This window comes from Pungitius pungitius, chromosome 1 (assembly GCF_949316345.1).
Source record: "Pungitius pungitius chromosome 1, fPunPun2.1, whole genome shotgun sequence".
Taxonomy (NCBI): Eukaryota; Metazoa; Chordata; class Actinopteri; order Perciformes; family Gasterosteidae; genus Pungitius; species Pungitius pungitius.
Genome location: NC_084900.1, coordinates 961,559 through 988,035, shown reverse-complemented (window position 1 = coordinate 988,035; position 26,477 = coordinate 961,559). Strand labels below are relative to the sequence as shown.

The 26,477-nt window shown below is 52.8% G+C and overlaps 2 protein-coding genes across 3 annotated transcripts in view; one reads left to right on the top strand and one right to left on the bottom strand.

Moving 5' to 3' along the window:
• rps4x (ribosomal protein S4 X-linked) overlaps positions 1-26,477 on the top strand; it is a 90,509-nt gene that overhangs the window by 18,602 nt on the left and 45,430 nt on the right. The gene's annotated exons all lie outside the window — the stretch shown is intronic.
• Positions 24-25,601, bottom strand: shroom4 (shroom family member 4). 2 transcript variants are annotated; one of them, XM_037479809.2, is made up of 12 exons: positions 25,364-25,601; positions 15,906-16,057; positions 9,806-10,012; positions 5,322-7,449; positions 4,781-4,842; positions 3,103-4,332; positions 2,395-2,958; positions 2,043-2,169; positions 1,865-1,966; positions 1,611-1,781; positions 1,389-1,531; positions 24-1,264 (listed from the first exon to the last, which is right to left on the bottom strand). In XM_037479809.2, exons 1-12 carry the CDS (start codon positions 25,484-25,486, stop codon positions 1,108-1,110), a joined length of 5,166 nt encoding a protein of 1,721 aa, XP_037335706.2. In that variant the 5' UTR covers positions 25,487-25,601; the 3' UTR covers positions 24-1,107. The 2 variants fall into 2 exon arrangements, with proteins under 2 accessions (XP_037335706.2, XP_062422681.1); XM_062566697.1 differs by lacking the exons at positions 15,906-16,057; positions 25,364-25,601 and adding an exon at positions 11,171-11,324.

Sequence of the window (26,477 nt, the reverse complement as noted above, 5' to 3'; positions counted from 1 at the left end):
TCAATCACCACAGGAGACATGAAACTAGTTTAAAACACTATTATTATTATTTATGGTACTTTTCTTTCCTCGTGTGAGTGTTTCTGCAGTTACACAAGTCGTAATGCATTTTACAAACACACAAAAAAAAGAAAATTACAGAGAAAAGGACACAAAACAGCAGATAATAATCTCAACAAGCAACGTTCCCTCGTCTCTCGTCACGTCGATACGTTAGAGGAACGTCCGTAGAAGAATACACGTGGAATCTACTTGGTATTTTCTGGGTTTGTTCTGCGTTAAAACAGCAGGAAAATATCCAAGAAAAAGCTGCAACTGAAACTTTTAATGAACTTTAACATGCAGATTTTTGTTCTTGTTGATTTAGAAAGGTGGTCAGAGCGGGTTGGAGCTTTTACAGGTTTAAAGCTTGTAAAGGAAGGATTTTAACAAACAAAATAAACATAATTGAGTCAAATTCTAAAGCAATAGCTGGACACAGAAGATGGATGTGAAGCTACGTTAGCTTAGCTTGAAGACAGAGCCGTGCTAGCTCTCCCCCCTGGTTCCTGTCTTTATGCTAAGCTACGCTAGCGGACTGTAGGCTTCTGTTTGTCCTCCACTCTGAAGGTAAGGTGGGACCAGGTGAAGAGTCGGAGGAGTCTAAACTTTAACGGTTTGAAAGATGACGTCAAAAACCCACAAAATATACAGTAAACGCTGACTCATCTCCTTCTGCCTCGTCTTTTACAACCAATTTTTACAAACTATTCCAGTCATTCAAAAGAAACTGCAGCATTATATACACACCGTCTACATTATAAACACCAGTGTCTTCTGTACAGTGGAGCCGGGGGGGTATTATAGTATTACAGGAGATAATACACTATACGTGTTGCTGAAAGCTGGTGTCAATACAAAAAATAATACCAGTTCCTTATACTGCATCGTCGGAAAGGGACTAAAGTGTCTCTGATGTCTCTGATGTCTCTGATGTCTTCCCTCAGCGCGGCGGGAGAAAAAGTCTGATTGTGTGAACCCGGAGATTTAAATACAAACAACAAAGCAGCGTCTCGTGGGAGGGACAAACGCAGCGAGGTGCAGGAGGACGGGGAGGGGGGGGGGTTCTCAGTAATGTCCGTATCCCATCGACATCCCCATCCCGATCCCCATCCCGAGCCCCAGGCTCTCCCTCAGCCCCCTCAGCTGCTCCTCCCCCAGCCGGGTCTTGTCCTCCAGCTGCCTCTGCTCCACCAGCAGGGCGGCCTTCATCTTCACAAAGTGGCTGCGAGGGAGGAAACACACATGAGCCTGTAATGAAACGCGCACAAACCAGACGAGTGCGGGTCACATGACCCAATAAAAAGCCTGCTCCTCCTCATCTTGGCGCGCCAGAGCCCGCGTGGTACCTGTAGTCCCGGTGCAGCTCGGGGGAGAGGCAGCGGGCCAGCACCCGGCTCACGGCCTGCTCTCTGCGGTCCACGTGGTCCTTCAGGTCCTGGGCCTCGGACAGCTGCCTCATGAGCTGATGCTTCTTCTCCAGCAGGGGGAGCTAGAGGAGGGAGAGACGCTTTACATGTAGGAGACGCTCTGGTCCCTCGTGGTTTTCTCTGAGGTCCGGTGGCGCTCACCCGGTCGTGGAGCTCGGCGTCGGGGTGCAGCGTCTCCAGCGCCGTCTCCACCCTCAGCAGCCGGCCGGACAGCGACAGCAACAAGCTCACCACTTTGTCCAGGTCCCCGATGAACATGCGGAACTTGTCCACCTCGTTGGGTTTGCACACCGCCACCACCATGCTCTCCACCTGGGGGGGGGGGTTAGGACTACAGTGAGATTGGTTCAGGTAGAGGTTCTGGACTCCACTGAGCCTGGTTCCTGTCTCCTCACCTCCTCCCCCAGCTGTGCGTTGGCTCTGATGTCCTCCTGCAGTCCCCTCTGAGCCTCCCTCAGCACCCCCAGCTTCTTGCGGAGGCTCTCCATCAGCTGCTTCTGCACCACAGACGGAGGAATTGTTAGAAGAAAAAAAAACAACTCCCCCCCCCCCCCCCCCCCCCGGTTCAGTCACCTTGTAGGCCAGCTCGTCGTCCTCCTCCCTGTTGTTGTCGGTGAAGTCCTTCATCTGAGACAGCAGCTGAGCTTTGGCGGCTGACGTGCTGTAGTAAGACGAACAGCTGGAGCTCGCACCGGACCTCCTGGGGGGGGGTTAGAGGCACGAAAAGAAGATCCATCAATGAAGCAACAGAAAGAACCTGAAGAACAATGAAGACAATGGATGGTTGGAAGCGGACATTCTGATTGGCCAGCCTGCATCCAGGGGCGGGACTTAACCAACCAAAACATCCTGCTAATCGTCCTATCAATTTGAACCGTTTTGCCCAAACATCTGGACATTAAACGCGTGGCCCCTCCCTCGTCACCTGTCCAGGCTGTCGGCCCCCCTCCAGCTCTCCCGGCCCGGCTCCCCCTCACAGCTCTGGGGGAAGAGCTCCTCCAGGCTCAGCCTCTCCGCTTCGCCGGCCTGGAGCTCCTCCTCCAGCTCCTCCTCCAGCTCCTCCCCCTCCGGCGAGCCGGGCGGCGAGGCCTCTGTGTCGATGTCCGTCTCCAGCACCGTCACCGGCAGCGCGAAGCAAGGCAGCTCGCTGGTGATCGGCCCGTCCTCCGCCGCCGCCGCCTCCTCGTCCTCCTGGAAGTCGTCGATGTCCGTCTCCATGGGGACGTCCAGGTCCGCGTCCAGGCTGTGGGCGGGGCTCGGGCTGAGGGTCGTCTCCGACTCCGTCCCCGGTTCGGGGGTCTTCTGGGGCCCGTCGATGCTCCGGAAGCCCCCGCTGGCGCGGCGCTGGCGCTGCTCGTGGTCCATGGAGAAGTAGGACTCCCGGGGCGAGTCGCCGCCGTTGGGGTCGCTGTGATCTCTGTTCCACGCGGCTCCGGGTCTCGCCTCCGGTTTCGCCGTCACCCTTTCCCGGCCCCTCCCCTCGGATAACCTGCAGAGACACAAACATTAGAGTCATGTTTCACGATCAGGTCTCCATCTTGACAACAAAAAGCGGGATTTTACACACGAGAACCACTGAAGAAGAAGTGATGAGTGGCAGGTGGAGTAAATGTGTATTGATGCAACTGCTCACCTGATCACGGCGATCTCTGCTGGCGGAGCGGGAGGCGGAGGCAGCGATGGTAAGACCTCCACCCTCTCCTGCTGTTCGCCATACATGCCCTTCTGGTCCCTCTCTTTTGGGGGCGGGGCCACGGGCCTGAAGCTCCTCCTAGAGAACATGGGACTGGGCGGAGCAACGGTGAAACTCATCTCCAGGGGTTCAGCTTGATTCTGATTGGACGAAGCATGGCCGAGTCGCGGTTCCTGCATCTGTGCCTGCGTCTGATTGGACGAGGCGTGGCTGAAGCGCTGTTCCTGCGTCTGATTGGACGAGGCGTGGCTGAAGCGCTGTTCCTGCATCTGTGCTTGATTCTGGTTGGACAAGGCGGGGCTGAAAGGTTGCTCCTGCATCTGATTGGACGAGGCGTGGCTGAAGCGCTGTTCCTGCATCTGATTGGACGAGGCGTGGCTGAAGCGCTGTTCCTGCATCTGATTGGACGAGGCGTGGCTGAAGCGCTGTTCCTGCATCTGATTGGACGAGGCGTGGCTGAAGCGCTGTTCCTGCGTCTGATTGGACGAGGCGTGGCTGAAGCGCTGTTCCTGCATCTGATTGGACGAGGCGTGGCTGAAGCGCTGTTCCTGCGTCTGATTGGACGAGGCGTGGCTGAAGCGCTGTTCCTGCATCTGATTGGACGAGGCGTGGCTGAAGCGTTGCTCCTGCATCTGTGCTTGATTCTGGTTGGACGAGGCGTTGGGCAGATCCCTGGTTTGGCTGCAGCTGCATCGCGGGCATCCCTCGGTCACTTCCTGTCTCTCCGGCGGAAGGCTGTAGGACCTCAGTCGGGACGTCTCGGGTGGAGGGACGCAGGAGGAGGAGCGGGGGCGTGACTCTGCGGCGTCCAGGGACGGAGGAGAGGAGGCGAACAAGGCGTGGTGAGACGCACGGCGCCGGTGGAACTGCTCCCACTTGGGCGGCGGTGGTCTTGGCGGAGGCGGCGTCTTCTTTCTGTTAGCGCCGGCGGCCTCTACCCCCCCGACTCCGCCCGCCCCTTCCTCCACCTCGCTCAGGCTCTGGCTGGTCGCCACGGACACGGACGGCCAGCGGTAGCCGGCGCCGGCGCCGTCAAAGCGGAGGTCGTTTTCGGACATGGCCCGCCCTCGCAGCGACAGAGGAGCCGGAGGCGGAGCAGAGGAGCCCCGGGGACCCTGGTGGTGCTGGTGGTGCTCTGGGGGCCTGGACTCCCGCCTCCAGCTGGAGTCCCTGTGACGAGCAGATGAGATTAAAATTATTCTCCAAAAGACCACAAACCGCCGAGCTGATTGAGATGTTTCTCCTGGAATTTTGAGCGTTAATCTTATAACTAAAAAAAGCTATTTAATGGTTAAAGTCAATGGTTCCCAAACCTTTTCTGTCCCAATAAAACACCGTGAAATAGTTACATAGTTGAACATGTTCTGGGCAGAAAAGGACCTGGTGGAAACCCCCCCCCCCCCCCCAGTCACCAGCCAGCCACGTTCTTGGATGATTGCACTCAGAGATCTTTATAGTCAAAACACAGCCAAGCAGGACTGAGGGGGGATTCCACCCCCCCCCGGTGAACAATGGGCCGACCCCACCTAAAGTCTCTGGACTCACTCAGGGACAAGCAGAGAAAATGAGATGTGGAGGAGGTTTCTGAAGGTGTGTTTGCACTGGAGGAAGCGCTCACCTCTCCGTCAGGCTGCACTTCCTGTTGAGCGTGGTCGTTTCCTGTTGCCGGGCGGGATGCATCTGTGGAAGATGTTTAAAGCCCGGTTAAAAATGGATAAAAAGGAAAGAAGGATGGAATAAATCTGTTAAGAGGTTTTGTCCCAGCGAGACAAATAAACAGTATGAGACATAATGAACGTTTTATCAAGAATAAACAATATAACACCTGAACTTTATGTATCATTTAAGTAAAATACGCCGATTAAACTTTCTCTCTTTGATGAAATGAGTTACACACCCCCCCCCCCCAAAAAAAACGAGAGTGAACGTGTCCAGTGATGAGGTCACCAACAGGTCAACGGAATCAGTTCAGTGAGGCGCTGCGGGAGGTTTTTAACAGACCGTTCAACCGCGAGGGACCCCCCCCCCCACTCCATCACCCCCCTCCGCTCACTCCATCATCCCCCCCCCCCCCCCTCCGCTCACTCCACCCAAAGGGCTTATCTTTTATTGTTTTAGCATTTATTCCTTTTCACGACCTGATTGATGGTTAATCTCACCTCCGTCTGGGTGTAGCTCCTCGCTCTGTGCCCCCGGGGGGGGGGCTGCTGGTCCTCAGGGAGGTGGGGCGGAGCGCTGACGGGATGGAAGGCCGACCTCGGGGCTTCGTCTCGGGGGAGCCCGGGGGGGGGCGCGTGGGGCCGCGCATCGCGTTGATAGTCTTCGTTTCTTTCTTTGGTGCCGTAAAAACGAGCGCCGTCCTCCCCTCCTTCCCTCTGTCCTTCCCTCTGTCCTTCCCTCTGTCCTTCCCTCTGTCCTTCCCTCTGTCCTTCCCTCTCCCACTGCCTTACCCTCTCCCTCTCCGTGCTCACTGACATCCTCCTGGCCTCCACAGTGTTTGGGTCACTGTCCCTCTGCCCCCCCCCCTGGTAGGAGTACCTCCTCTGGGTGACCTCCCCCCCCCGGGGCTCCGGGTGATGGAGGGGCTTCTTCTGCCTGCGGCTCGACGGGTCCGACGCGCCTTTGCTCGTCTCCTCGAAGAACTTCATCCTATCGGCGAAGGGGAGGATGTCGGACTCCTGCGGCCGGGGAGCGTAGGAGGAGGAGGAGGAGAAGGAGGAGGAGGAGGAGGAGCCGCACCAGGCGCCGGCGGCGTGCCGCGCCCCCGCCGCCCTGTGGGCCGAGGCTCCGCACCGAGCCGGGGGCTCCGGTTGGAGCTTGTGCTCGGGGGTCCAGCGCCAGCGGCGGGCTTTCCCGGCCGGTGCCGGTTCCTCCACGACGCGGACGCCCACCCCGAAATCCGGCAGCCCCGGGTCCAGGATCTGGACGGTCCCGGAGGGGGCGTGGTTTGGAGCGCGGGGCGTCGACCAGGTCCGCGACGCGTCTTCCCTCGAGTCGCTCCAGGCTCTCGCTGCCTCGGGGTTCTGTGCCCGGCCGGCGGCGCCGTCGGGGGGGGGGCCAGCAGGCGAGGCGAACGCAACCGCGGCGCTTCCCTCCCGGGGAGGCGGTTCAGGCTCCGCCCCCTCCTCGCTGAGGTCCGGCCCCTCTTCCTCCTGGACGGTTTCCCCGCTGCAGAGCAGCCCCCCCGGGCCCCGGCTCCTCTGAAGCTGGGCCTTCTTCCTCTGGATCTCGTTGCGGAGGTTGGTGGCGAAGCGCTCACCGCGGCGGCGGTTCCGGCGATGGTTCCTGGACGCCGGCGACTTCCTCATGTCCGCCTCTTCTGCCGCGTCCTCCTTACTTCTCCCGCCTTTACCCGACTCCCTGTGCCCCCCCAGTAACGTGTCCACACTGGCGGCAGCACTCAGAGGCTGAAAATCCCTCCCCAGCGTCGCGCCGGCGTCCTCGGGGGCGCTCGCCCCCATCGAGTCCCCAGGGGCAGCGCCGCCCCCCCACTGTCCTGAGGGCGCGTGGACGGGATAGTGAGACGCGTCCCGGTCGTCCCACGTGGAGACATCGGAGGGGGCCCCGGGTTGATCGGCCCCGAGCTCGACCGGCGGCTCCTTTGGCCGAGGGCACGCCACCGCTGCGTCAGAGACGCGACCTGAGGTCGCTGCTGAGACGGCGTCTGCACTCGAGTCCTCGCCGTCCCCACTTTGGACGCTCCCCTCGAAGCCGTTCAGCGTCCCCGACTCGACGTCCTCAAAGTCAAAAGGAACGCCGGCAATCTCGACCGGAGCGGAGACGCAGCGCTTGTTGGCGCCGCGCGGCCGGGTCCGGGTCGCCCTGAAGCTGTCCGTCCTGGTGGGAGGAAGAGGAGGGTTCATCTTCCTCACAGAGTCTCCTCCCTCGTAGCAGCAGGACGAGGGCCTCTCCTTCACCTGGACGGGCCTCGCTCTGGGCCTGGTCAGGGACCTGGACTTGAGCGAGGCGGGCGTCACCTCGCCGGGCGCCCCCCCCGGGGTGGAGGCATCGCCGCCGGCGTGCAGGAGGTTGTCCATGGAGCCGGCGTCCCCCGGGCGCAGCGGCACGGCGGCGCAGTCGGAGGCGTTGGAGCTGGCGGAGAAGGAGCTGTAGGCCGAGTCCCTCTTGTTGTTGAAGAGGGGGGGGTCGCCGGGCGAGTCCCGGGAGTCGGGGGACGGCGGCGCGGCGGGCGGCGGCGCGTCCAGGCTCTCCATGGAGCCCAGGGAGCTGCTTCGCTCGGTGGAGGAGTACGGTCTGGACAGCTGACCCCACGGCAAGGACAGGTCACTGCAGAGACAAGGGGGACAAAAACGTCATCTTACGCAATCACCATGTGGACTCAAGGTGAATAAAATCCATGACATTGAGTTATTTATATCCCTCCATCAGTTAAAGCTGCATCCTGTGTAGTGACCAGCAGGGGGCGACTCCTCTGCTCCCATAGACGTCTATGAGGAAATGACTCTACTTCTGTGTAGTGACCAGCAGGGGGCGACTCCTCTGCTCCCATAGACGTCTATGAGGAAATGACTACTTCTGTGTAGTGACCAGCAGGGGGCGACTCCTCTGCTCCCATAGACGTCTATGAGGAAATGACTCTACTTCTGTGTAGTGACCAGCAGGGGGCGACTCCTCTGCTCCCATAGACGTCTATGAGGAAATGACTCTACTTCTGTGTAGTGACCAGCAGGGGGCGACTCCTCTGCTCCCATAGACGTCTATGAGGAAATGACTCTACTTCTGTGTAGTGACCAGCAGGGGGCGACTCCTCTGCTCCCATAGACGTCTATGAGGAAATGACTACTTCTGTGTAGTGACCAGCAGGGGGCGACTCCTCTGCTCCCATAGACGTCTATGAGGAAATGACTCTACTTCTGTGTAGTGACCAGCAGGGGGCGACTCCTCTGCTCCCATAGACGTCTATGAGGAAATGACTCTACTTCTGTGTAGTGACCAGCAGGGGGCGACTCCTCTGCTCCCATAGACGTCTATGAGGAAATGACTCTACTTCTGTGTATTGACCAGCAGGGGGCGACTCCTCTGCTCCCATAGACGTCTATGAGGACTCTACTTCTCTCCTGATTCATTCCCTCAGTAAACATTGTAAACATGAGTTTATGGTCTCAGTCTCTAGTTTCAAGTTGTCCTCAACATGGCATGATGTTTATTTAGTAGATTATGGTCCATTTAGGGTCAAGCAGACCATAAAGCAGGATAAGCTCTAAGGCTTATTACGATTGTCAGATCTCTACACTATTTAGTGGTAAAAATATGATGCTAATTTGTTAGGGAAATTACACCCATTAAGTAAATTAGGCCCCAAAGGTAGTCCAAGATTATTGGAAAATGTTGTTATTCAGAACAAAACGCCATTATCTGACATTCTCACAGTCTGACACTCTAAAGCTTCTATGCAGAGCCCAGTGAGGAACACATGACTGAATAAAGTACAGAAATGAATGGAAAACACGGCTAAGTAGAGAAGGCTTGAGGAGCGCTTCAGACGCCCGAAGCTGTGCAGCAACACAACTTGGTTCCATTATCTGCGTGAGAAAACCTTCCCGGGGAGGAAGTGAGCGATGGACGACAAAGGAGAGGCGGCTGTATGGATTTGACCTGCAGGACGGCGAGAGGAAGAGAGGAAATGAGACGGGAGCCGGACAGGAAATGACGGCCCGCCCGCGGCCAATCAGACGGCCTCGTGCAAACATGTGAAGAACGGCACACACATGCACAATGAGGCACATTTCATCAGCTCAGAAGAGCTCAAAACCAGCAGTGTGCTCCTTTAGAAACACACACACACACACACACACACACACACACACACACACACAGAGGACAAGATGTCCACCTCCTTCACACAAACACAGCTCACTGAGCGTCTTCCTCTCTTTGTCCACATGTTCTGGGAGTCACATGCCATTGTCCAGAGTTATGCCGGGAGCGGCCTCCTCATCAGATAGAGTGTGTGTGTGTGTGTGTGTGTGGTTGTTGTGCAGGACACACTGTGGGAATGAGAACACACACACACACACACTCTATCTGAGCCACATGGGACTGTTGCATCTAATAGAGGCTCATTCTGTCACTGGGTCTGATCGGGGGGGGGGGGGGGGGGCATCAAACTGACAACCTGTGTTTTTATTGTCCACACAGGCGCTGACTTCCTCTTCCCTCTAAAGGATTATATACGCGTCCATTGGGCCCAACAATGGGTTCTCTGTGGCGATTACATTTGGGTTCTGACATTTTAATTGACATGGTAGACATTGTGCTTCCTGCTGGGTTTACTGGGTTTGGTGGGAATGTAGCGTATTGTGGCTAACGTTAGCTACCAGTCATCAACATGTATACTGGGAGTTCATTATTCATCGCATCCTTCCATCGTTAAAACTCCAAAAATCCCATCAATATGAACGAGGGGCAACTTCGTGACGCCGCGGTGTCACACGCCTCAAAGGACAAAGAGCAAAGCCGCCACAAATGTGCATCCAAAGCAAAACGCGCCACTAAGCTCCGTAAATAAAACAGCCAGAGACAGACCAATGCCCCCCCCCTCGCCCCCCCCCCCCGCTCTCATCATTGTGAGGAACCTGCTCGTTGTAAGAAGAAGGAAGTTGATGTGATCATAGAGGCTCACCTGTGGTCCGCTGCGTGCCAGGGTGGGGGGTAGGAGCCGGGGTGGAGCTGCATGGCAGACAGGGGGGGCGGAGGAGGGGGGAGAGGAGGGGAGTCGGCGGCGGGGAGGCGGGGAGGGGGAAGAGACGGGGGAGGAGGGAGGGGGAGCGGCGGCTCCGACAGCTTCGCCAGGTGCCAGGAGTGAGGCCTGAGGACGGGAACGCTGCGCCTGTGAGGGAGGGGGGGTGAAGGGACATGTCAATCACAGTAAGCCCCACCCTAAACGTCCCCTGCTTCATGCCCTGTTTGACTCTCAGTGATTCTGTACTTCCTGCCAGTCTGATTACATCCAGGAAGTGTGCATCTTAGATAATGATGTCATTTCCTCTCTGTGCACCTTCTTTCACTTCCACACAAACCCCCCCCCCCCCCCCCAGACAGCAGCCGTGTGGCCTCCTGCGGCGCCGCTGTTACAAGCTCATCACGGACCGACCTCGTACAGACTTCACCTCCCACGTGTGTGTGTGTGTGTGTGTGTGTGTCTGTTCCCACGGTCCCCAGACTACACGGAGCTCTCAGTCAGAGTTGGGACGCGTCTCATTCCACGTCAGGGTTCCCTTGAACAGGAGGACGGAGGAGACGGAAAAAGGAAAAGCAGCGTTTGTGAGTATTATTGTTTATGATTAATGTGGAGGAACCAGGTCCAAAACAAACACCACTTTCCATCTGAGCCCACTGAGTGTTGGACTCCTTCAGTGTCCCATGAGAAAGTTTATATAGGCTTTCTTTTTGTGCGTCATTGCCCCTATATGTGTGTGTGTGAGTGTGTGTGTGTGTGTGAGTGTGTGAGAGCTGCCCTCTTCTCAGAGTTCAGCTCACAGAGATTGATGGTCGTGAGCATAAAAACAAACGCAGTGGCTCTGGACACACAAACAGCTTCACGTGGTGTGTGTTGATTGTGTGTTTTCAAAGTGAGGAATTGATCAAGTGAACAAGGAAAAACACATGAAACATGAGATGAGGATCTGCTGGAATGTTCCACTTAACGGACAGAAACAGGAACATCTGACTGAAACCGCAAAGGTCAGACGGGCATAATCTGACACACACACACACACACACACACACACACACACACACACACACACACACAGTGCCACCACACAACCATCAGCAGACAAAAAGACTCTCCCTTTGATGAGGACACAGGAGGAAAGAGAACGCTTGTAAAAGAGTAAAGACGCATCATGTTCTCAGCCCCCCCCCCCCCACCCACTGGTCCGGACCCCCCAGGGAGGACCAGAGATGGCGACTGTTGACCTGAAACCACAGAAAGCCTGTAGGCAGATGGATGGATGGAGATGAGGTCTTTAAGCCTCCAACCTACCGCACTGTGGAGCACGCGCTGTCACACTGATCCCGGGTCAGGTCCGGAGCATCCCGACCCCCCCCCGCCCCACCCCCTCCCTCGCTCGCAGCCCTCGTCTTGGTGGGAGATCAGGTCCTCGGTGGCAGAAGGAGTCTGAAGAAGTGCAGCAGACGATGCTCGTGTCCCAGATCCCCCCTTCTCCTCCGTCCCTCCTCCCTCGCTGGAAGACAAAACACGGCTACACCCCCCCCCCCCCCATCGCTCTCTCTCGCCCGCCCCCCAGGCAGGATGTGTGACTCAGGGAGAGAGGAAGCATTGCGAGGAGCAGATAAAGTGGTGGACGGCTGCTAAAATAATACCCAGAGTTCCACACTGTTATTGTTTGATGTGGGGGGGGTAATTTAGAGGTACTTCCTCCTTGTGTGTGTGTGTGTGTGTGTGTGTGCAGAGCGTGAAATAAAGGATCGGCACAGCAAAGAAAGCAGAGAGCTGGACGGGACGAGGAGGGGGGGGGGGGGGGGGCTGGGGGGGGGGGGGGGACTTTTTTCTTTTTCCCGGTTTGGCCGAAAAAAGCTAAAAAAGCCACAAGATGTGGTGACAGACGAAGAATGTGAGGGATGATGGAGAAGAGGACTGTAAACACACAGGGGGGGTCAACAGGGGGGGGGGGTCATTTGAGCAGGCGGGAATGTCATCAGTGGTGTAATAATAACCCCCCCCCATCATATACACACACACGCACACACACATATCATATACACACACACACACACACACACACATCATATACACACACACACACACACACACACATCATATACACACACACACATGTCCCCAATCTGACCAGAGCTTTGCACAGCAAACGCGTGAACTCTGCTCAAGTTTAACCTCACAACACTTCAAAGGGTTTCCTGGAGATTGTGTGTGTGTGTGTGTGTATATGATGTGTGTGTGTGTGTGTGTGTGCGCGTGTGAGCAGATTCCTCACATTCCCAGTCTTCCCCTTCAAAAGGGTGAAGGGTTAATTATGCTCTAAAGCCGAAACAATCTCACCTCCTCCCATCGGCCCGCAATCAGGGACTATTTGTTTGCTTTTAGGTGTGTGTGTTTATGTGTGTGTGTGTGTGTGTGTGTGCGTCTTATGGGTCTTAATCACCCTTGATTATGGATTTCTGACACACACACACACTTGCAGACATGCATTTACTGCTTAGAAACACATCTCTTTCTCCCACACGCATGCGCACACACACGCACACACACACACACACACACAGCAGGTAATCAGTAGAGTGGGACCAGCCTCATACCAGAGGTCGATGGCAGGAAGGGTGAAGTCTGCTCCAGCATCTGCAGCACAATGCGCTGTTTGTTAGGGCTCGATCAGTGTGTGTGTGTGTGTGTGTCCACAGACATTGACTTCATCCAGATGTGTACAACATTAACACCAAGAGTAACATGGGTGACCTTAACGTCTGAAGCACTGAGAGCAGTTGAAGTGTCGTTGGAATAAACTGCAGCTTTGCAAATATTTATGGACTAAATAATCAATAACATCTTTCCAGGGGATTCCTTCCCTCTCATGACACTGCATCACATGACTCCTCTCCCATAACGCAGAGACATACTCCTAACCCTCTCAGAATGTGTGTGTGTGTGTGTGTGTGTGGTCGGGCCAGTGTTGTGTATCACAGAGTCTCAGTTTAATGGGCCAGTTAATAAAAACCGGGCCGGAGGAGACAGATAAACCACAAGAGACCACACGCGTAGAGACACACACACACACACACACACACACACAGTCCACCCCCCCTCGTTGTCCTGTTCCTCACTGAAACATTCTTCTGTCCATAATAGATAACTTGGCTAATAGGGCCCAGGGTGGCGTACCTGTGTGTGTGTGTGTGTGTGTGTGTGTGAGAAGTCTTAAGGAATGCCAGGAATGCGTATTGTTGCGTTTGGGGAAGCGGTGATGGGGGGGGGGGGGGGGCAGACTATTGTGTTTCATGGTTCTTGGCACCACAGACCTCGTCTCCTGAGACCCTGAAGCACAAGAATCTAAACAACGAGATGCGTGTGTGTGTGTGTGTGTGTGTGTGTGTGTGTGCATTTTGCCCATCAATCTGTCTGCGGTAAAACACCCAAACAATCCTATAAATGTGTGTGTGTCCTTCTGTCTGAAACAAGTATTTTGATAAAAATCAGAGAAAGAGAAGGAGGTTCTTATTTCATGAGAACTCGTTAGAATCGAAGTGGCCGAACACCTCGGATTCTAAAGGCTTTCTTCAGAGTGTAAAACCAGAGCTTGTTAAAGTGGAAATACTTCTGTACAAACCCAACCTGAGGAAAGGTCCTCTCTTCATGTTTCATCAATAATGATCCAAAATGTGATTTGCCTCTAAACACAGATTTCTGTTTTACCGTGAGAAAGATTTCCAGTATTTTGGTTTAACGTTTGTAACAGCTGCACTTTTTTATAGGTCAAAAGGTTCTATTTTGAAAAAAGGACACTAAATACGCAATTAACACAACGTGCAGCAACAACAACAACAACAACGCTGGAAGAGACAAACAACAACAACTCTGCAGGACGCTACTTCACCCACGCATTAAAGTCCAAGCTGGACAGGAAGTAGAAACCAACAGGAAATGATGCTAAAGGTGAGGAATGTCCTCCACACACACACACACACACACACACACACACACACACACACACACAGAGTACAGTTGGATCTAACAAAAGGTCGGTGAAAACAGGAAGTACTACAGAGGAAACACTTCCAGGTCGAGCTAACTAAACATCCCTAAACATTCTTTCCTCTCCACGAATATATTGAAAAAAAAACATTTTCAAACGACCCCCTAAAAAGAAAAAGAGGGTGAAAGGTTGAGATGTTAGAAAGTTTCCCCTGTGATAAAACGGGAGGTCGCAGGACGCTCAGAGCAGCGGCCATTTTTTACTAATGTCACTGTTGGGTTTCATTTGGGGGGGGCAGACTTTTTTGGTGGTGGTGATGGGTGGAGATTGTGGTGTCAGAAAACGAATCTACAAAAAGGTGTAGCGTGATCGTTAAAGTCATTAAAAGCACTTTTCCTCATTTATTTTAGATCAAATTTGGAATTTGACCCGATATTTTTAGATTTTGTTTCAATCACATTTAAAACATTTTTCGAATTCCACTTAAAAAAAAATAATCTTTTTTTTACCTAATTATTTTTCTACCAAACTTTTTATTTCTCAACCATATTTGGACATTTTTTAAAAAGATTTTCATGATCAAATATTTTTTGGCCAAATATTTTATGTATTTTTTCATTGACATTTTTCAACCATACAAATTTTTTTATTCAAACATTTTTGACCAAAACATTTCTGAACAATATATTTTTTGACAATTTCTTCTTAGTCTTATATTTGTATAACATGAGTTGATTGTGATTACTTTGCGAGGTGTCCTTGAGGTCTCCTTTAGGAGGAGAATAGAACCCAGTCACAACCAGTCCTTCATCTTCAGTGGGCTAAAAAAGGAGGAGAAACCCCGCAGAACCCAAAGCGGGTTTAATGGTTCTGGAGTCACACGAGTCCTTATTGATGAGATGGAACCTGTGGACACAATGTGGCTCTTCATGGATGGAACGCCTCCCATCAAAGCACAAAAGCACCATTTTCCAGCCTCCTCTCCCCCCCCTTTACATCATGGAGTTAAACCACATGGAACATTTTCCTTCTCTGCTCTCTCTCATGGGGGGGGGGGGGGGGTATATGTAACTACTTATTTCTCACACACAAGCATACAGGCGAGTGACCTTTGAACCCTGTGTCAAACCCATTCCAGGCTTCAGGAGCAGTGGGCCGCTACGATGGGGGGGGTCAAATGATGCTTTTTAGTTATTTAGAGTTTGGTGAGGAAACACAAAGCCTCTCTCTGTCAAACGTGTTCCTGACATTTAATACAATGAGGTGATTTCTGCCTCCAACACACACACACACACACACACACACACACACACACACACACACACACACACGCACGCACGCACACACGCAGGTTTTTACACTCCCAATAATAATGACCTACTGAGTCAGAGGTCCATCCAGTCACATGCCATCACCGTACCAACAGCCCCCTCCTGTTATTAAAAGAGGTGGTAACAAGACTAAGGGTCCTTTTCCACTGTTAAAGCTACAAGTAGAGCCAAGTGTGTGTGTGTGTGTGTGTGTGTGTGTGTGTGTGTGTGTGACTCATGCAGCACCTTCCACAGGCTTCCTTGTTTCTACATTAAAGAATCAAACTGGCAGCGGGAGTCGGGGTCAAAGGGCAGCGCGGCCCGGCCCAGCAGCCATCTGCCATTAGCTTGTCAAAGTGGGTTTGGATTCATGCCAAAATACCAACAAAAAAAATGCACAAACAGGAGCAGAACAAAGCGCTGGATCCACTTTTAAAGGCACTAGAATGAAAGGTTCTGGTGCCAAACATCTGGCTGGAGACAAAGCAGCACTTCTAACAGCAGAGAGACATGAAGCACGTCTTTAGAGTCACCGAGACGTTTAGTTCATAAGAACTATATGACTACATTTTATCTAAGTAAACGAGCCACACACACACACACACACACACGTCACGACTGTATCAGCTTTCCTCCTGCGACACCCTGAAGGTCAAAGGTCACATCCTGTGATGTGTGTTGGATGTTTGTTGTCTTTATTCAGCTCTCGTCCCCCCCCCCCCCCCAAACGGCGTCCTACCTCCTGACGGCGAGCTTCAGGAGGCGGTAGGACCCCTTGATGAGGATGAGGGCCTCCTGCCGGCTGCCGTAGAGCGCCGACCCGTTGATGTTCACCAGCTCGTCGCCGACCCTCAGCTTGGCGCACAGGGCGGCCTTCCCTCCGTCCTCGATCTGGGGGGGGGGGGGGGGGGACAGAAGCACATTCATATCGTGAGGAGAGCACGTTAAAAGGAAGTCACTTCAGGACACACGTCCTCGCTGCCAAGTTAAAACACATTCTCTTCCTTCTGTGGAGGCCGGCTCCGTCGCCACGGCAACGCGGCCTTTAACGAGGCGATCGGCGTAAAGCGGCCATCGCATTCCTCTGTAATGGACGGTTTCCGTGGGACAGAGAGGACGGAGGGACGCAGGAAGTAGAAGTATGAAGGTGAGCATTTAATCCTACTGGATATTTAAAGACAAGATCTCTGTGGACTACGAGGACATTTATTCAATTAAATGTACGCTGGAAGACTTTCTCCTGTTGTCCTTTGACCAGGAATGAATAAAACAACCACGTAAACAAGAAGAAAACAGAAGCAGCTTTCTGTTCATGTGTTTCTGGTTATGAAAACAGAAACGACTTGAGTGAGATGTTTAACACAACGAGGAGCGCTCGATTCAACTGACCAGAGAGAAATGTACTGCTTCCCCCGAAGGGAAGGAGACAAGGAAGAGAGGAGCAAGGAGGGAGGGGGGGTGGAGAGAAGGAAAAGTATGAGAGCATAAATCTAAAGGAGAGAAGGGAGGGGGGTGGAGAGCAGGAGAAAAGGCTGAAGGGAAGGAGATGAGGGCAGAGGACACAAGCAGAACAAGGTTCTATATAAACAGATTTCATGCTGTCAATCATTCGTGAGGCCGACGACGTCATCAACCAGAGCTTTTGGGCAGGGATGGAAACAAAAACAAGAAGAAACGCTGGCGTCACGTCGAGGCGTCAGGGTGAGGAAACCAAGCCCTCCTCCACCAATGAGCATCATCTCTGGTATTAATACTAATCAGCTGTTCCTGAGTCAGCTTCACTCCCGTCTGGCCTACATGCCTGTGTGTGTGTGTGTGTGTGTGTGTGTGTGTGTGTGTGTGTGTGTGTGTGTGTGGGATGTCCAGACAGGGTGAGGTCACCTCAGGCAGTGGAGACTAAGAAGAATGCCTCTTTATGTGCTGAAACACACACACACACACACACACACACCATGAAGTCACCCCTCGAATCTAAAAATAGTGTGTGTGTGCGCGCGCATTTGTCCAGCATTTGTGCACTGGAGAAAAAAAAAAAACGGGAATCCCCAATGCTGGTCACAGGTTGTCATCACTAGCCCATCACCTGACACACACACACACACACGTCATATCAAACAAAAGCCTCTTTATCCAGTCTGAAGATCATTAACAGCGGGGTGCAGTGTGTGTGCAGTGTGTGTGCAGTGTGTGTGCAGTGTGTGTGTGCGTGCACAGCGTGTGTGTGTGTGTGTGTGTGTCTCTCATTGCTAGGCGGTAACATAAACACGTGCACGTGAAACCTCTCATTACCGAAAGGCCGAGACACACAAAATGAGCATCTTAGTGGATAACACTGCTTTAGGGCACACTGTGTGTACGCACACACACACACACACACACACACACCACAACGCATGGCACGCCATGACACACACACACAGAAAAGATGCTCATAAGCTCTGGCAGTGAGCACGGTTTGGGAAAACTTTCTTTGACTGTGAACATACACAACTATTTAAATCACATTTGTACAACGCACACAAACGCACACAAACACACAAACACACACACACACACACACAGGCTAGAAACACAGTGAAGGAAACAGTTTCTCATTTGTTTACATGAACACAACCAGAGACCTGGAGCAGGAAAGTATGAACGCGTGAAGAGGTCGGAATCAATGTGTCATCACACACACACACACACACACACACACACCGAGGCTCATGGGAAGTGTAGTCTCTTAGAGCCACGCACCATGTGATCCAGGTGGAGACCCGTCTCCTGGCCGTCAGCTCGCTAAACAGAGCCGTCAAACTGACAGGTCCACACAGGACCCTCTGAGGGCCGGCAGGGAGCCCCCCCCCCCCCCCCCCGCTCCGTGAGGGCCCCCCCAGGAAAAAGACTGCGGGGTAGGGGAAGGGGGGGGGGGACAAACACTCCCGGGCCCCCTGCTGCACATCAGATTCTCAGTCCTGCCATTGTGCCTTTTACTGCAGGGGGGTCTGATCCGCTCAGTCCTGGTTCTGGTTCTCCCGTGCCCCCCCTCCCCCTCCAGCAGCTCCAGAACTACGTCTTGGGCCTCCAGCCGAGAGGAGAAGCTCTGCTCCTTGAGGAGGAGGAGCGTGGGGGAACGCTACTGGATCGTTAAGCTCCAGCCTCCATCACCCTCCTTCAGCCTCAATCACCCTCCACCAGCCTCCATCGCCCTCCTTCAGCCTCAATCACCCTCCACCAGCCTCCATCGCCCTCCTTCAGCCTCCATCACCCTCCTTCAGCCTCTATCACACTCCACCAGCCTCCATCGCCCTCCTTCAGCCTCAATCACCCTCCACCAGCCTCCATCGCCCTCCTTCAGCCTCCATCACCCTCCTTCAGCCTCTATCACACTCCACCAGCCTCCATCGCCCTCCTTCGGCCTCCATCACCCTTCACCAGCCTCCATCGCCCTCCTTCAGCCTCAATCACCCTCCACCAGCCTCCATCGCCCTCCTTCAGCCTCCATCACCCTCCTTCAGCCTCTATCACACTCCACCAGCCTCCATCGCCCTCCTTCAGCCTCCATCACCCTCCACCAGCCTCTATCACACTCCACCAGCCTCCATCGCCCACCTTCAGCCTCCATCACACTCCACCAGCCTCCATCGCCCTCCTTCGGCCTCCATCACCCTCCACCAGCCTCCATCACCCTCCTTCAGCCTCAATCACCCTCCACCAGCCTCCATCGCCCTCCTTCAGCCTCCATCACCCTCCTTCAGCCTCTATCACACTCCACCAGCCTCCATCGCCCTCCTTCGGCCTCCATCACCCTCCACCAGCCTCCATCGCCCTCCTTCAGCCTCCATCGCCCTCCTTCGGCCTCCATCACCCTCCACCAGCCTCCATCGCCCTCCTTCGGCCTCCATCACCCTCCACCAGCCTCAATCGCTCTCCAACTGGCCTTCATCGACATCCGCCCTCCGGACGGAGCCTCGTGAGCTTCTCCTCCCTCCCTCACACAAGGCCTCCTTTATCAGGGCGGGAGGAGGGGAGCAGCAACATGGAAAAAGAAAAAAAAAAGATCCCACACTCGACACAGAGCACCAACAGCTAGGTGTGTGTGTGTGTGTGTGTGTGTGTGTCTGTGTGTGTGCGTGTGTGTGTGTGTGTGTCTGTGTGTGTGAGTGTGTGTGTCTGTGTGTGTGCGTGTGTGTGTGTGTCTGTGTGTGTGTAGGGTCTTTACATGGGAAACATTAAAGGAAGCAACAGGACAATGGTGCCCCAGACGGAGGAGACCTCTCTGGAGGAGGTCCTCAGCCATGTGAAGACCTCTGGTCCCTGACATGGAGGGAGGACATTCAATATCAGGGTGAGAAGGGAGGAGACGAGGGTTGAGGAAAGGAGAAGAGGAGGAGATCAGGGACAAAAAGGTTAAAGGAATGAACTAAAAAGGAGGAAAGGTGGAAGGAAATAGGAACGTGAGGGAGGGACGGAGAAGTGAGGTCACTTATTTTAAAATTCAGAGTTCTGAACAGGAAACCACAGAAACATCCTGTGGCTCAGTCACATGGAAACCCCCCCCCCCCCCGTGTTCACCTCGTCTCAAGACATCCGTCATGTTACACGCTAGTTACTGAGAGAGGCTTGTGTTCAATCTGTAGCTCATTGTCAACGTTTTTTATTTAGTGTTCTATTTTTATCATATTGTATTTTGTTTTATTTGATTAAAAGTAATAAGATCTGAGATGAATGCTGGGAGATAAAAGTCAGGGTCCAGCCGCTCAAATTAAGACACAAAGGTAAAGAAGAGAATTGTGATTAAAGAAAATCGATGTCGGTGCCCCGCCCACAACATTTGATTGACAGGTGATACACCAAAGACGTGCTTACCACCTTAAGCCCCAGTAAGACCATTAAAGTCCCACTTTAATCTGGGAAAACAAGCCCCTCATTACCCTCGGCCACATCAAAGCTCTGCTACCCACAATGCTTTGCAAAAAGGGGAGCAGCAGGCACGCACCCCCCCCCCCTCAATGCCGCGTAGACACGGTAGTCTGTCAGACCCCTCAGACGGCGTCCCGCGTCCGTCCAACAGGTGATGCATCGTGAACCTGACGGCTTCACCTAACCCCCCCCCCCCCCCCCCACCCCCGCACACACAACGCACAAACACACACTCAGTGCAGTATACAAACTACTTGGTCCACCAGGTTACATGAAAGTCCATTTCTCCTTCCAGTATTTGGAATCCCAAACAAAGCTCCTCTTGTTCCTCTCGTAGAGGCCCGTCGTGTGTTGCTCTTTCTGAATGTTCATGATTAAGCGTGAGCAGTGTAAAGTTAGCCTGCCCCCCCTCCGCCCCCCCCCCATTAAAATAAAAACATGCAGGAAACCCCAGTACTTTCCTTCTAGGTTAACATGACATCGTCTCGTCGGGTCGTACAGTCCGACCCAAAGACATTTATCTCATATTTCTACGGTTCAATTCGTGGGATGGTGTGCGGCAGCTGAATTTATACCACACACACACACACACACACGCACACACCTGTGTGTTTCTGGTGCAGTATGGAAGCCATTAGATCCGGTCACCAGCGCCGACAACAGCAGAGGTTAAAGGTCGGGAGGCCGCGGCGGAGCTGCCTTGATCCATCACTGTTGTGTGTGTGTGTGTGTGTGTGTTATCCTCGTAATCACATGCGCACACATTTGAATCAGGGTGAAACATTAACTTCTTAACGTGCACTAAACGACCCCCCCCCCCCCCCGACACAAGAGGGGTCTTTTTCTAAAGCAGAATTTTAACGACAAAGACACCAAAAACAACACCAAGAATCCGTTGACTTTGATAGAAAATCACAAAAAGACTGTAAATCTGCCTCCTTTACAGAGTAAAACCAGACAGAAACCAAGCTCCAACTTTTATTTTGCAAATCAGCAGAACACAATCCCGACCGGGGGGGGGGGTTCTAAAAATAAAAAAGAACGGTTCTCCAGCACATCAAGATGCATCATGGGTGTAATCTGAGACAAAAGGAAAACATGGGCGGTGTGTGTGTGTTTGTGTTTGTGTGTGGGGGGGTTTACCCCCACTGAGAGGGTCCAATGCAGAGAGTAACGACTGCAGCGGCCTCAGGTCAGACACACACACGCACACACACACACACACACACAGTAGTTCAAGGCCGTTAGATGGAGAATACGTGAGCAGACTTGAACCAAAATGAATCTTCTAACACACTGCTTCACACCAAATGCACACGCTGAACTGAACGCCACAACGGCGACAACGCTTTGGGTTCCTGGTGGTTGCCATGGCGAACACCTCACCCCGGGCCAGGCCAGGTCTTACAGACCAAACAATAGATTAACTGAAGGAGAATCAAGCCTTCAGAGGATCGGCGAGCTGCAGCGTCCACACGTGAGGAGGTGGAACCTCAGAGGTTCTCAATTTCCTGGTCCCAAAGCTCAACATGATGGGTGGAAACAAGGCTTCTCCCTGGGTCTCATCAATATGCTCTATTGTGCTCCACTGTGCTGCTGCAGGACAGATGTTTTTGGTTAGTGAGGACAGTTATAGCAAAGCAAGTTGGGGCAGAGGACACACACACACACACACACACACACAGTAGAGACAATAGCATCTCTATCTGATGGCAGACTCACCGACCCCCTGCAGAGCAGATTGCTACTGGAGGCTACCTTTACTGGAATGTAGGCACGCACCCACACACACACGCACCCACACACACACACACACACACACATACACACACACACACACACCACACACACAGCTATTTCCCAACCCAGGACATTCAGTCGCCTTTGAGCACATCTCAAATCATTCTTTTTTGAGTATCGTCTTCATCTTTGTTGCCTCTATTTTTTTTTCGGGAAGGGGGGGGGGGGTTGGAATTCCAGACCACGTTTCCAAACATCTGCTGGAATGCCCCGAACAGAAGAAAAAGAAGAAGAAGAAGAAGAAGAAACAGTCCTTTCAGCCCCAAACACAGAATAGGAGACTCGTCCACAACATCCTTCCTGCAGCAGTTAGAGTTCAGATTATGGAGATTAAATAAAAGCAAAACAGTGTGTAGTGTGTTACAGTGTGTTACAGCATGTCATAGTGTGTTACAGCGTGTTACAGCATGTCATAGTGTGTTACAGCGTGTCAGTGTGTTACAACGTGTCAGTGTGTTACAGCGTGTCATGGTGTGTTACAGTGTGTTACAGCATGTCATAGTGTGTTACAGCGTGTTACAGCATGTCATAGTGTGTTACAACGTGTCAGTGTGTTACAGCGTGTCATAGTGTGTTACAGCGTGTTACAGCATGTCATAGTGTGTTACAGCGTGTCAGTGTGTTACAGCGTGTTACAGCGTGTCATAGTGTGTTACAGCGTGTCAGTGTGTTACAGCGTGTCATAGTGTGTTACAGCGTGTCAGTGTGTTACAGTGTGTTACAACGTGTCAGTGTGTTACAGCGTGTCATGGTGTGTTACAGTGTGTTACAGCGTGTCATGGTGTGTTACAGTGTGTTACAGCATGTCATAGTGTGTTACAACGTGTCAGTGTGTTACAGCGTGTTACAGCATGTCATAGTGTGTTACAGCGTGTCAGTGTGTTACAGCGTGTCATAGTGTGTTACAGCGTGTCAGTGTGTTACAGTGTGTTACAACGTGTCAGTGTGTTACAGCGTGTCATGGTGTGTTACAGTGTGTTACAGCGTGTCATGGTGTGTTACAGTGTGTTACAGCATGTCATAGTGTGTTACAGCGTGTCATAGTGTGTTACAGCGTGTTACAGCATGTCATAGTGTGTTACAGCGTGTCAGTGTGTTACAGCGTGTTACAGCGTGTCATAGTGTGTTACAGCGTGTCAGTGTGTTACAGTGTGTTACAACGTGTCAGTGTGTTACAGCGTGTCATGGTGTGTTACAGTGTGTTACAGCGTGTCAGTGTGTTACAGCGTGTAACAGTGTGTCATAGCATGTTACAGCGCGCAACAGTGTGTTAGTGTGTCATAGCGTGTTACAGCGTGTTACAGTGTGTCATAGTGTGTTACAGCACGCAACAGTGTGTAACAGTGTGTCACACTGTGTAACGGGCTGACAGGGACGACTTGTTGAGCAGATAAAACCTTTAAACCGATCAAGTGGCTGCGGAGACATCGAGTATTCAGGTTGGATGATTGTGTGTATTAAGACATGTTTGTATGAACACACACACACACACACACACACACACACACACACACACACTGAGTGGTACTTTGTTATGCTGCTGGAGGAATGTTGACCAAATGGCTTATATCCTTCTGCTGTCTCGGACTCCCTTCCCCCTCCAGCAGCCAACACAACCCCCCCCCCCCCCCCCCCTCTATACACACACACACACCAGGGCAACTGGCACATTTTCATGCACATGTTTCACTTCTGCCCCACAACGCAGCAGACTCACATTAACACTTCAACAATAACCCTGAAGCTGAAATAAATCCACTTCATAATCGAGGTACATGCAGGTACCTACACACACTTAGATGTACACACACTTAGATGTACACTTGTACACACACTTAGATGTACACTTAGATGTACACTTGTACACACACTTAGATGTACACTTGTACACACACTTAGATGTACACTTGTACACACACTTAGATGTACACTTGTACACACACTTAGATGTACACTTGTACACACACTTAGATGTACACTTGTACGGACACTTAGATGTACACAAACTTAGATACACACACTTAGATGTACACTTAGATGTACACTTGTACACACACTTAGATGTACACTTGTACACACACTTAGATGTACACTTGTACACACACTTAGATGTACACTTGTACACACACTTAGATGTACACTTGTACGGACACTTAGATGTACACAAACTTAGATACACACACTTAGATGTACACTTAGATGTACTGACTGTATTCACGACCACGTTCTTTCTCTCCATTTTTCAAACCCGTGTCGTCTTTAAGGCTGGCGTGAAGGACGCAGCGGGCGCCGTGCTGGACGCCTTCGGCTCGTCACTCACGCTGAAGTGAGAGAGTTACTGCAGGAAACTCTCTAAACCTAAATCACATCATGTCTCACACACACACACACACACACACACACACACACACACACACACACACACACACACACACACACACACACACACACACACACACACACACACACACACACACACACACACACCTCAACTCCGCCTCCAGTCCTCGCGTTCCCGTCTCCCTCCTCTTTCCTTCAAGGTCTCGACACTTAATCATTAGACACTTTTTTTCCTCGTCCAGCGCTCACTGCTCCACCTCTGCGTGTGCGCTCCACCCGGCCACTGGACGCAGAGCAGCCATCCAGCAGTTTGATTTTTATCTCCTTCAAGCAGTCACATTTTCCCAGGGGCTGATCTGCTCAGAGAGTGTGTGTGTGTGTGTGTGTGTTTCCAGATGACTGAGCCAGGCCTTTCCATTCCCTGTGGTGTGGAGCTGTGGTGAATATAGAAGCAACTCCCGGGCCAACATTTACACCACCGCTGCTGCTGCTGCTGCTCCACAGAGGAGGGCAGAGGTTGACACCAGTCGGCCTGAACACACACACACACACACACACAAGCCCCCCCCCCCCCCCCCCGAAAGAATCACAGGAGATGAGGTCGGAGCAGACAATCTGAAAGCGCACACAATAATGAACATTTTACCTTCTGCAGAAATAACAGCACGTCAACGGTCCGTTTGGCCTCGTCAGAGAGTCGCAATCCGTATTCTGAAGAGACCCCCCCCCCCCCCCTGACCCCCTGACCCCCCCCCCTGTGAACAGAGGTGGGTTTGAGCCAGCTGTCAGCACTTTGGGGTAGAATGAAGTGACAGGAAGAGGAACAGAGACTCGTCTTGCCAGGGATCCCCCAGGGAACCCCTTCTACCCCCCCCCCCCCCAGCCAGGGGCTCCGACTGCTGACTCACGCCTTTCTACTCGTGACAGCTGACAAACATCACATCTCCCCGGAACAACACCTCTGTACCCGCTGGATGGAGGAGGCTTGAAAGGCAGTTTGAAGCCTTATTCTTTCGGGGGGGGGGGGGGGGGGGTTAAAAAGTGAGGGACGAACCGACTGAGGTCAGCGGACCAACGACCACTTCCCCACAACATAAACACAACCCAAACAAGAGCCGCGAGCACAGCTGAGACCCCCCCCACCCCCCCTACCTTGGTGATGATGAGCGGCTCCCCGTGCTCGAGCCCTCCTTTCAGGGTGAAGCCCCAGGGCGCGCCCCCGCTCAACTGGACCTGAACGTGGTGGAAGGAGACGAGCTGCTCCACCGTCTCCATCGCGGTCTCTGCGTCTCTCCCGCCGGCTCGCGGGCGGCAGTTAGCCCGGCTCGGTCGTTGCTAGCTAGCGGCGCCGGTAGCGGTGCCTCGGCTTCTCCATCGCGGCTCCGACAACAACGAATGGATGGAGCAGACGGGGGTGGAGGCGCGGAGCGAGGGGGGACGAAGGGGGAAGGGGGGGATAAGTTTGAGCTGGTGGGTCAAGTTAGCATCCCTCGTGACCAATGAGCCGGTGGCAACTTCCGGTCAAGGTGTTAAACGCTGAGGAATAGCAGGCGTTAACGTGTTTTTATAGTTGCAATCTCGCCTGTTACTTTAACACACGAGTCTACGTACTTTTGTGTCATGTTATAGGCTGATCACCTGCTCGTTTCCCGCATTAATGCCCAACACAACGCTTTTGTTGTGAAATCGAAAAAGGTATTTCCGGTAACTATTGCCAGCTTGAGAGCCAGTTACAAACTTGGGGAAAACTTTGGGACTCGAGGTGGGCGGCGCCGCCCACTAATTTCAACGGCGCCGGTTTGACTGACAACGAGCTCCGCCAATAGCGGACAGACCCTGGCAGCACTCGTCCAATGAGAAGCGAGGAAGGGGGCGGCGGCGAAACAACCGCTGTATTGTAGTAACATCAGGCGGGCCCAGGCCGGCGACCACAGCCGAATCACAGCCCCCCAGGAGCGAGCGGCCGGCCGCTCGTTTGTAACACGACACCCGCCACTTTAGCACCGGCCCTTTGCGGGAGCTATCATCAACCCCCCCGTAGACAATGCGCCGAATTTATACCCAAAAAGAGCCATGCTTTCAGCGCCTCGTCGTTGCCATGTGGAGGACAAAAAAACGTCTCCTTCCCAGCGACAACATTAAGGTGGTGTAAGCAGATGTGTTAATAACTATAATTAAACAAAATGACGCCTTACGTTTAATTGTTCACTTCACCCTCTGGAGCTGTAAATACATCAGTGCAAAACACATACTGTTATTGAGCTGA

Excerpts from the sequence above, each read along its gene's own strand:
- shroom4 (XM_037479809.2), bottom strand. The coding sequence starts at position 25,486 with ATGGAGACGGTGGAGCAGCTCGTCTCCTTCCACCACGTTCAGGTCCAG. Across the intron at positions 4,843-5,321 it reads GGAGCTACACCCAGACGGAG|ATGCATCCCGCCCGGCAACA; the intron begins GTGAGATTAACC and ends CATCTTCCACAG. Across the intron at positions 1,532-1,610 it reads ACGCCGAGCTCCACGACCGG|CTCCCCCTGCTGGAGAAGAA; the intron begins GTGAGCGCCACC and ends TCCCTCCTCTAG.